General features: G+C 43.2%; 1 protein-coding gene across 2 annotated transcripts in view; it reads left to right on the top strand.

Annotated features, from left to right (window-relative positions):
• The first annotated feature begins 3,499 nt into the window (after positions 1 to 3,499).
• vash2 (vasohibin 2) overlaps positions 3,500 to 12,056 on the top strand; it is a 45,815-nt gene continuing 37,258 nt past the window's right edge. For both annotated transcript variants that reach the window (XM_017701054.2, XM_017701052.2), the window contains exon 1: positions 3,500 to 4,405. In XM_017701054.2, coding sequence (XP_017556543.1) covers positions 4,091 to 4,405 — 315 coding nt within the window. In that variant the 5' untranslated portion in view covers positions 3,500 to 4,090. The remainder of the gene's footprint in view (positions 4,406 to 12,056) is intronic.

The raw sequence follows: 12,056 nt of genomic DNA, 5'->3' as shown, positions 1-12,056 counted from the left end.
CGCCATAGGCTGGATATTTTTGGTTGGTGGACTATTCTCAGTCCAGCAGTGACACCGAGGGGTTTAAAAACTCCAGCAGCACTGCTGTGTCTGATCCACCCAGACCAGCGTAACACACACTAACACACCACCACCACATCAGCGTCACTGCAGTGCTGAGAATGACCCACCACCCAAATAGTACCTGCTCTGTGAGGGTCCATGGAGGTCCTGACCACTGAAGAACAGGGTAAAAGGGGGTAACAAAGTATCAGAGAAACAGATGGACTACAGTCTGTAACTGTAGAACTACAAAGTGCACCTATACAGAAAGTGGAGCTGATAAAATTAACAATGAGCGTAGAAACGAGGAGGTCATGATGTTACGCCTGATCAGTGTATCTTACTACTGATGTTTTTGCATATTTTGAATAAACAATTTCCAGCTCAGGTTGTAACAAAACATTAATTAAAAAATGAAATAAAAACTTGTTTTTGCCCTTTTACTCCTTGAGTGTGACACCCCTACATTAGAAGGATTCCTTTTTCACGGGTCACATGGAGTTTTTTCTCTGTACGCCAGCGCCCTCCAGTGGCCACGCTGTGTGGAAATCCAACACGTTTTTATATGTGACGTTGATCATGATAAAATGATAATGAAGAAATGTGATACAGCGTGACAAAAAAACTACCACTAAGAAAGGTCTTTAGAAAGGTCGCAGTACAACCGCAATATGCCAGAACAGCAGCGGCACAACAAGCATTTGTGGTAGACCTTTTTAATATTACGTGCATACTTAAACTAAACTAAAATATTATATTCATATACTAGGTGCAACTGTTAAACGTTTTTACATGCCTTTTAACCTGCCTGTTTGGTTGAACCAGATACCTGGCAACCTTTCTGTGGTTTAACTGATGCCCCACAGGCTGTTGCAGGGGGACTAGGGTCGGAGCGCACATTATGTCGCAGTGCATGCTGGGGGTTGTAGTCTGGGACAATTTCGACTTGGAAAGTGAAAGCGTTTCACACCAGAGCACTCTGAATGACTGTCTACACATAAGTATTGACTTATGTATGTAGGAAAATTGGTGGAATTCCCCTTTAAATGGCTTTTTTCAGTAGTTCCAAGTAAATTTCGACTATCTAATGACCATCACACAAAAGAATTGGACTATTTTGGTTTAAACACATCCTCAACTTCTGCGTTTTCGGACAGAAAGTACTTTAAACCGTTAATCTAAGTCGTTTTATTCTAAACTGTGTTTAAGCAAAGCGACATTTATAGTTCTCGAAGTAACAATAACGCGTATAAATGTGATTTTAGATCCATCCTAACCATCGTGCTCGATATCCAGACGTTTAGAGGCGCGATATAAACAGATAAGCATATTTAAATCGCTGCAGCCAAACCACAGATATACACACCCAGATACCGCACTCGCTGTTATTCTCTAAGTGAGCCGATGCGTCTGCGCGTCCGCCATATTGGAGCGGTCAAGCTCCACTTGTGAACAGATTCACTTGTATTGAGAGACGACGAGTCTCAGGATTAAATCGGCCTTAAACCTAATCTATTTTGTTATAATCCTCAGACACAGACTAATCCAGGCTGTATAGATCTTCTCTCAGCAGCTTTTATTTCTTTAATAACTGATTGTGATAATTAGCTGCCCAGACCAGCAGGACAGTATTCAGTCTGTACTGGATGCTAAAAACCGAGTTTAGTGCGAAAAACACAAACTCACACATCAGCAAATCCATCAGTGTGGGGATCACTTCTAATCTTAATACACATAGAAATAAAATAAACCCCCAAACACAGTAAGAGGATGAAGCTGAAGTCGGCTTCCTATTCACCAGCTTCTTTGTTGAGTTTTCCCGTTCCACCTTAAATGGTGCAGCATTCGCTTTCTGGTGCCTGAAGCTGCACCATTTAAGGTGGAACAGGAAAATTCGAATAAGAAGCTGCTGGATAGGAAGCAGACTTTAGATTTGTATAAGGTGCTAATAATGCTCTAATTGAACGCTACAAAACAAACAAACTTTAATATAAAACCAGAGGGAAAACAATCACATCAACAGGCTCTCTGGGCCTCATTAACCACACGGCCACATCTACACAAACATCACACAGACTTGAGCGTGGGATCACTCCGTTCCCTCCGTTATATAATCCCATCCCACTTTCTGAGTGTAGTATTGCTGAAATAGTGTAACATTTTGGACGGTATCTTTCTTAAACTGCCTCTCTGTAATGGTACTGAATACAGTCCAGCGGCGATGTTGACCGCCCTAAAATGGCGGCACCGTTGACATGCCTGGCTGGACCCAACATGGCTTCTAAGTATGTATATCTATGGTTTCGACTATCTATTGACCACTACATGAATGATCGCTAGACAAATAAACTCCTTTATGGGACAAAGTGAGCTGCAGACTGGGGTTCAGTCCCCCAGCAGGGACAGCACCCTACACTATACCAGTAAGAATCCTTGGGCTAGACTCCTAACACCACCTTGGCCTACCTGTTTAAAATGATTAAATTGTAAGTCATTCTGGATAAGAGCATGTGCCAAATGCCGTGAATGTAAATGTATTAACATGTATAAATGTAATTTTAGATCCATCTTAACCATTGTGCACGCTTGATATCCAGATGTTTAGAGGAGCAATGTAAACAGATAAACACATTGAAATAACTGCATCCAAACTCGCAGAAACCGTATTAGGGGCAGAGCTGGTTTATGAGGTGTCTGGCCACTTCCTATTTCCTCCGTTATATCAAAAACAGGACTGCTAAACAGCAGAGGGCGCCCGCGAGCGAGTCCTCAATGAATGTGAGTGGCTAACTGGCTAAAACGAAAAGTTAAAATAGTTTTTAATCACTTTCCCAGAACTTTCCTTTAATCTTAGAAAGTATAAGAATATATTTCACTAAAAAAACTAAGAAATCTCACTGATATATTTCCGCTTTTTCTACAGCAAACGGGTTTTGGGCAGCAGGAGGCGGGTTTTACTCCTAGACCGTGATGATTGATTGGCGAGCAAAGCAGCTCATTGGCTGTTTGTCATGAACCTAGATGCAGCGCTGTTTAAAACTCGAGTTTTAAAATCTCTTAAAAATATAATATAGTATATTATAATATAATATATAATATAGTGTTCAAATGTTTTATGCTGTTCAGGAAATTATTGCATTGCTTTACATTAAAAATGCTTCAGCATTTATAAACTATGTTCCATATCAACCCATTCACTTTGGACTCGCTCGGGAACGCCCCCTAGCGTCTGAGAGACCATTGCAGAGAGCGGGAATCCCTGCGCCTTTAAGAGAAACAGGAGACGCGAAGTTCTGATCACGCCCCTGATTGGACAGCGCAGCCGGAGTCACGCCCCTTTTTTCAGGATTCACCGCGAATGAAAGAGGCAGCCCATACCCTTATATGGAACAAGCCCCGCCTCTCTTTGTTACCGCGCCCAATGGAGACCGAGCGCGAGCGTGGTTGGCTGCTTGGTTACGGTGAGAGAACAAACGCTGCGGACCGCGATGTGGATTAACGGTCGAACGGGCGGATAGACGAGGGTAACTGGGGCTGGTAACAGCGGTGGAGGCGCAAATCTGAGGGGAATTGTTTGAAAATAGCTCGTTTGGAGGCGGTGGGACGGTTTTCCGTGGCCATAGGAGCCCGACGCCCCCTCGGTGTTTTGTGCAGAGGGCGAGGTGGTGGAGGAGTAGGGGGAGGAGGGGGGGAAATGAAGTTGGGTCGTAGCCGGACTCTCTCACACACAGCTGAGGTAAACACGGAGAATAGCAGCTCGCTTCTCCCGTGAACGCTCACACGCCGTCGGTATCGCAGCGAGCAGCGGCTGATATTTCATTGTTTTCCCTCACTATAGCGGAGTTGGGTCGGTTTAATAATGTGACTCCTCTTAATAGACCTGTTTAGAGCCGCGTTCACGGGGCTCCTGACTGGGTTACCCGGATTACTATGCAGTGTTTAAAGCGCAACACGTTCCCCGCGATGCCTGTCGTTGACTAGAGGAGGCTGTAGCTGTTGCTGTGGAGGTCGGAGAGAACGAGACCAGAACGAAGACTCGTAACGGACGATGACCGGGCCGAGCAGCTCCAGCTCCAGCTCTGCCGCCAAGGTGGCCAGACACGGGCGCTCCAAGAGCACCAGCACGTACTGCTGCCACTCGCGGGCGGGGCAAGAGTCCGCGCCCTCGGCCACGGCCAACAACGCCGGCCGCTCCTCCGGGGAAGAGGACGAGAAGGACGGCGGCGTCCCATTCTACGTGAACCGGACCGGCTTCCCTATAGAGAGCGTCACCTGGGAGAGGATGTGGTCTCACGTGGCCAAAGTGCATCCAGACGGTCAAGAAATGGTGGACAGGATACGAAACGCAGCCCACCTGGCCAAGGTAAGCTGGAGTGTCCAGTGCGTTTGTTTTCCATCTGTTTCTCTGATACTTTGTTAGCCCCCTTTTACCCTTTTCCTCAGTGGTCAGGAGCCCCATGGAGGGGGGGGTGTTAGTGTGTGTTGCGCTGGTACGAGTGGATCAGACACAGCAGTGCTGCTGGAGTTTTTAAACACTGTGTCCACTCACTGTCCCCTCTATTAGACACTCCTACCTTGCAGGTCCACCTTCTAGATGTTAAGTCAGAGACGATAGCTCATCTGCTGCTGCACAGTTTGTGTTGGTCATCATCTAGTCCTTCATCAGTGGTCACAGGACGCTGCCCACAGGACACTGTTGGTTGGATATTTTTGGTTCTCAGTCCAGCAACGACGCTGAGGTGTTTAAAAACTCCAGCAGCACTGCTGTGTCTGATCCACTCAGACCAGCACAACACACACTAACACACGTCCACCATGTCAGTGACCACCTCTGTAGTTCTACAGTTACAGACTGTAGTCCATCTGTTGCTCTACATACTTTGCTTCCCTGTTCTTCAGTGGTCAGGACCCCCACAGAGCAGGTATTATTTGGGTAGTGGACCATACCTAGCACTGCAGTGATACTGGTGTGGTGGTGGCATGTCAGTGTGTGTTGTGCTGGTCTGAGTGGATCAGTTACAACACTGCCGCTGGACAGTTAGTAGAAGCAAGGAGGTGGTTTGAATGGTATAACTGGTCAGTATAGAGACACACAGCCTCCCCACTTTTGATGACCACCGACGAAGGCTTCAGTAATGGTCAGTAAGGCCTCTCACCAGTGACTGGCTCTGCAGCGCGGTGTCAGAACTGCACACGCGTCCATTTAAAGCCTCGGCTATGTGACCTGCTTTCCAAGCTGGGGAATGAAATGTTGTGGCATCTGCTCGTCCCCACGGCCTCTAACATGCGTGACTGAGACCTGATGTCACTGAGCAGAGCAAAGCAGCACAGCCTCGATGAACTGAGAGAAGATCATGTGTGGGTTTAAGTGTCAGTCAGTAGGGCACGTGTAGACCAACCTCTAGGATGTGTACATGGCTATTAATTGAAGACCGCTGATGTCATTGGGTTCAGATGTCTACATAACATTGCTGTTGATTAAGGGGAGCTCCACCAGTTTTGCAAAATTCAACTGTTTAGATGTAAACAAAACCATTCAGAGTGGTTTGGTGTGAAATGCGGCCTTCTAGAGAAATTTAGGATTCACAATCATCACTAGGAACCTGATGTCGCCTAAAAAGACTGATTGGATGAAAACAGCTGCCAGATGCTTTCAGCCAGATATACTGTATGATAGAATTAAAGGGAAACTCCATCTTAGTCATTTAATGGTGTGAAATGAGTCAGAATTGTTCACCATTATAGTACCAGGAACCAGACGTTCAGGGTTCGAGCCTCAAGCCAAAAAAGGTGGATGTGCTGGTCTTTCTGGCCAAAAAAGAAACCATGAGCGTTGAAAGTAGCGCGATCATGTTTTCCGCTCTGATGACTCCTTGACCCCCAGCATTAACCCGAAAGGAAGACCGGATCTCAGGCTTGCATGGTGAGCATAATTCCAACGGCTTGATAGTCTAATGCAAGTATCTCAGAGGGGATAAGGTGACTCTTAGTCACTGACTGTATAATCCTCACAGCTCAGATACACAGCGCTCCCTGAAGATGCTGCCAGTACCAGCAGCTCATCTCTTTAATCAGTGCTCTGTTCACGTACCGTCTATCGGTGTGTTATGCTCATGTCATGTATATGTGGGGCTAGGAGACCTTCTTGGTGGGCAGAGTAGTGTAAATCCAAGGCTGCACGTTCTAGTGACCTAAATAGGGCTTTTCCTGTCAAACCAGGCGGTGTTACGCAGGTTCACGTGTGCAGTGCACTCATTAAGACGATTGGGCAGAGCTGATCTGAGAGGGCAAGACTGGGGGAATGCGGCAGAGAAAAACAGCGCACGCGGTTCTGTTGGCACAGCAGGCGAATCGAGGAATGCAGCAAATGCAAAAAGGGGTCAAACTTGGGCTGGGCGATTAATCGAAACCGACATTCAGAGCCTCTAACCGATGTAATCTTATCCATGTCGATTTTTAAAAATTCTGTTAATCCTTTCCATGAAGCTTCACTGACTGACAGCTGGGCTCAGGACCCAGAATGTGTTCAGCTCAGTGTAAAATGGGCAAATACCGTCACTTGTTTGGTTCATGTCCTCAGATCCTTTAAACTTAGTTTTCCAGACTTTTAACTGTTCTTTGACGCTGCTGCTTCTTTAGAAATCTCTTCAAACATGGAGGGTTTTGGAGGAGTCTCTTCCCATTTTTGTACAGAAACATCACCCCAGATGTTTGAGTCTCAACAGAGTGAAAGTATGAAGAATGTCAATTGGATTGACATAAAAGTGGCTTTGAATTCCGATCCAGCTGTTGAGATGATGTACATCGGCCTGCACTATTTCAGACCTCAACCATTATTGGCAGGACAGTGCTGTCACTATATAAACAAAGCACAAGTGCGTCCGCAGTGCGATTGACTAGCCCGCATTTTAATTCCACACCATGACTAGTTTCAGGGAAAGTCATTTTGCATAGAATGCATTTTACGTAGATTATTATGTTGCCTTGTTTGTATGACATGGCCCAGTCTTTTGGGTTTAGGATTGACCTAATCCACTCCCTGGCAACACATTTGGGGATAATCTCTTTAATTATAGCTGTTCTAGCTGTTCTGTCCAGACGCTGTGTTTTCACACTAAACAAAGCAAGCTTTTATTCTCCTAGCCTTTCGGGAGATGAGGAAATCGTATTGACCCATGATTTGATGAGGTTAGAGCTGATGATTAGATGTGTTCTCATTGAGAACATCAGCCGTCAAGAAGTGTTTCCTCAAGGGAAAAACTAATGCTTTTGCTTGTTCGAAGTTTTAACCTCTTAAACTCCTCGGGAACACCGGTGGTTCCAAAACGCACTTGGTCATGTTCTTCATGACGTTCATATTTCATAAGCTACATTCAGAAGCTGGGCGTCGTATGAGGCTGTAACCCTTCTTTCCAGTTAAATAGACGTGATGTTAATTTAAACCCTTATAATAAAAGAAGCTGAACTCAGTTTGTTTTTCTACTGAAAGTCGACCCGTTTTCCCCCAAATCTGGGCTATAAACTATAAACAGACGGCGTGGTTTTTGTCACTCTTCAGTGACTATAAACTATAAACAGACGGCGTGGTTGGTCACTCTTCAGTGATCTGCTCTGTAAACATTACTTTTATAAAATAATACAAACAGCGCCTGAGATTTTTGGCTTTCAGCAGTAAGTTGTAAGCATATAGTGACGTGTAGATTATAAAACACATGTTCTGTTAATTTGAGGAGCTTTTACCAAAAATAAATGAATAAAAATAATTTTTCATTTATTTCATGCAATTACTGAATAATTTAGCTTAGGATTTGGTCACGAATGATGATTTGGTCCTGGGGAATAAGAATAAAGACCTGTTGGGGTGAAGGTCGGCTAATTGGGCCAGTTTAGAGGGCTGCGGTCCATTTTGTGGTTTAATGTCCAAGCCAAGATGCAGTGGGAAAGCAGAACGGGTGTAAGTGAAACCACTTTCTGGGACCTGACCCAAGCAGAATCAGTGTTGGGACTAGAAACTAGAGACATCCTGAACTCAGCCCTCACTAAAACCACTACGAAGGCAAGCTTTTGAAAGTCGGTGTTTGTTACAAAGCCTACAACTTTATGGTAACCCTTCAGATTCAGTTCTGGGAAGGGAAGACAGCAGGGTTCTGGGCTCTTCTCGTCCGTCGTGGTGAACAGTTGACCTGCTGAAGGGCCAGTAGCTTCAGAAGATGTGGTGGGAAGCTTTCCATGCTGGTGTTTTGGTTTCTGCTCTTTCATCAGTGGTACTATTGAGTAAATACCTGTTGGCCACGGCTCAGCTGGGTGGGAGAAATGACACTCAGTGAAACTCTTACCTCTTACCTTACCTTTTTTTTTCTCTCCCCTGTCCTCCTGCTCATGCTATGTGAAGCGACCTTGAGTTTGTGAAAGGCGCTATATAAATGTAATTTATTATTATTATTATTATTATTATTATTATTAAAGGAATATTCCAGCATTTTTCAGTCTGTCTTCCACATTTGTTATGAAGTGTTGACACCAAACTCATTTATAATAGAAGGCAGTGGGCAGTGGCTGAATTCCCTGAACAGTGTTGGAAATGTGTGGCCACATAACATGAGTTTGTTCCACTTTATTAAATCTCCAAAAAAGTAAATATCATGATGCATTTTTTTTAAATGTATTTTTTTAATTAATGATTTTTTATTTTTTCTTACATTTAGATTTATGTTGGGTTTCGTTTTTTAATTATTCATAAAAATGCTACTGTAAATCTTTATGTAAATGAATACAGAAAGAGTAGTCTGTAGGCAGAGCCTTATTTAAAAATTTTTTTGGCCCACCACTACCGACTTTTTTTCTTTATTTTTATTACGCCATTAGAAATAAGGAAAGAAAAAAAGAGAAAGGGAAGGAAGAGAGAGAGAGAAAATCATTCACTTTTAAAACTGACCTTTTTTTTAACTAATATAAACAAGAGAATAGATTAGGTGGTCACTGCAGGTGTGCGTGTGTGTGTTAGTCAGTGTGACAGATGAAAGAGAAGATAGACAAACATACGTACATATGTATATTGAATGTTTTCAGTGTAATCATGTAGAAAAGGGTTTAACAGAATTTTATATTTCGTATTCATGTCATATTTGTGTATAGAAGATCATTTTTAAGTTGTTGTGAATAGGAGTGGGTTGAAAAAATCGGTTCTTGGATGCATCATGATGTGGACACAGGCAATTCTGAATCAAGTCAAGTCAATGTAAAAAATGTATTTTCTAAATTTTAATTTATAACGTAATGTTGATGGAACCCAAAAGGTGGAACGTGGGCGTGCAGAAGTACAGCACCAGGACAGTCTGTGGCGGCACATAACAAAAACACAGCTGGGTGTGCGAGAAATCCAACTGGCTCTGCATTAAAGCCAGGTTAGGTCAGGATTTGCAACCCAAATGTTAAGAAGAGCCATTTCATCCTTTCAACACAAATCAAACCACCTTGGGAGCCACATCATTTAATGTCCAGTGTGTGTTAATGTCCTAGTATAGTATATGAACGACAACACAGACTGACTTTGCTCTGCTTTAAGGTTCAGCTATAGCTGCTTTTCTCGCATCTCCAGCAGGAAACTTTTCCTCGAAAGTAAAGCACCTTACTGTAAAATGTCTATCAACGTTCGTTTTATGAGGCTGCACTTCGCTTCTCTTTCACTAACTCCTTAGAATTTTCACGTTCCACCTTAAATTCTGCCTGAGGCGCCAGAATGTTTATGCAGCACCATTTAAGGTGGAGTGGGACAATTCAAAAGAGAAACTGACTTGAGCTTCACTGCTTTTTAGTGTTTGACAGTCTCTCATTACAGATTTAACATTACAGGAAACCAACTAAGCTGCTTATAAATGCGAATAAGGACCTGGATAAGAGCCACACTGTATGCAAGTTGTGTCACTAAACTAAAATATTGTGGAAACGACAAACGACAAAAAATGAGAAATCATATTAAATGTTTCCACCCATTTTCCTACTGGTTATACTTTTGTTGCCAAGGATTTGTGTCCGTTCTCAGTTGTTGAGAACCAGGGCTTTCGCACCATGTGGGGCACTTGGGAGCCGAGATACAGCGTCCAGTTTCGAAGATATTTTACTGACACAGAGACCACAAAGCCATGTGCACTCTTATGTCTTATGATGCTTGCAGCACCTCAGGCTTCAGCACATTGCTGTTTAACACGAGAGGCTGAGAGTTTGATGGCACGGAGATAGAGGCAGCATTTCAAGGAGCTACTCTGTGGTTTGGTAGGACCGAAAGATTAATCATTTTTATATCGAAAGGCTGTGCAGTTTCCAAATTGCAAGAGCTGCAATTTTCTTTAATTATAGTTTGGGAAAAGCCTGTAAGTGAGTTAGACCAATCAGAGGCAGCCAAACCTCGTGTGTTGTGACATCACAACCACAGCTTACTGGCAGTTTGACAGATTGCGTTCTAGGGTTGAGCCTCAGGACAAAAAAGGTGGATGTTCTGGTCTTCTTGGCCAAAAGAAATCAGGCCTGAATATCAATTATAGAGGAACCTCAATGGGGGAGGACGAAAAGGATCTTCTGACCCTGCGGAGGAGCATTTGCCTCCTCAGCTGTCAGGGGATCGGATAGAGTCTCATTGTGTGGAGGATTATTATTGAAAATAAGACCCTGCAATAAGCTGGGCTTGCGTGGGTTTGGCAAGCTTTGATGGAGCACCTCAATGTTTTTAATGTGTTTCTCTTCAAGCTTATCTTCTTCTGGGAGTCGTAGGAAGGCAGGAATCCACAGAGCCTATTTCTTAACCCTTAGAACCCTAATATATTGGGGATTTTATTTGTTAATTTGGGTCAATTACATTTACAACTGTAATTATAAACTGTTCACATGTGACTGTCACACAGGCCATATGTTGGGTTCAGGAGACCCTGGGCTGCTCAGATATGCCATTGTTTGATGCAAACAGAAATGTGATATGTTTATAAATTTGGCTCATTTCTGACTGGCTCATTTGCATGTAAACATCTTGAAAACAAGTGCAGTCGCAGTTATCTTTCCAGAAATGGTTAGTCTGGAATGTCTGTGAGCTGAAAGTGCAAGAATTTTGATGGTGATTTTTTTTTTTTCTGTTAGATGTTACTATTAGTAAAAATAAATAATTCTCATAAGGCGGAGATGTTTTTTATGGATCTTCTATCCTCTTGGATTCATACAGAGTCCCAAAACGCTGGTACTCAGCAACACAGGCTTTATTTTTAATTATAAATTGAGTTGCGTATTTAATATCAGATGTAGTTAATTCTCAAAAACAGTGTAAACTGAAAGACAGGGCTCAATATTATTCATTTTATAATCATATTTGTCATATTTATTGGTATTTATCTGTCAAAATGTGTTTTCGGGCCTGTTTGTGTGATTTTGAGGGAAAGAGGGAAAGTGCACTTGTTGCATTGAATGGGACGCTGCAGTTTTGACCCATCATTTTGGCCAGGTCCTAAGGTTTAAATTAGGTCTAATTGTTTTATTTCTTCTGTTTTTCAATGCAAGCTTGTCCTTATCTGAGAACGTTGTTCACGAGCGATCAAGACTTTGATATCCAGGTGCAGAAGTGCCGGGATGCCGTTGATCCATCAGGGATTCTTCCAGGCGATGAGTCAGTTGGAGTTCTGACAACATCAGAAAAGATTTGTCCTTTGCTTCAGGGATATTTGAGGATCAGCTTAGAAGTTGGTTGTGCCTTTGACTCATTGCTTTAACTCCTTGGGGTGTAATAATGAAGAAAGGCAGTGAAAAACAAAACCGTCCCTCATTCTTTTGATCTCTTTCCTTACACCCTCCACACTGTCTTTGTTACTTTTATTATGGAGCAAGCAGTTTGTGTACAAGCCCTATTCCAAAAAGTTGGTATGGTAAGTAAAATTGCAAATAAAAACGGAGAACAATGATTTGGGGTGGGAATCTCTAGGCATCTCACGATTCCATTCGATTACAATTACGATTCAGAGGCAGCGATGCAATTA

This window comes from Pygocentrus nattereri, chromosome 4 (genome assembly GCF_015220715.1).
Source record: "Pygocentrus nattereri isolate fPygNat1 chromosome 4, fPygNat1.pri, whole genome shotgun sequence".
NCBI classification, from domain to species: domain Eukaryota; kingdom Metazoa; phylum Chordata; class Actinopteri; order Characiformes; family Serrasalmidae; genus Pygocentrus; species Pygocentrus nattereri.
This window is presented reverse-complemented; position numbering and strand designations above follow the sequence as displayed.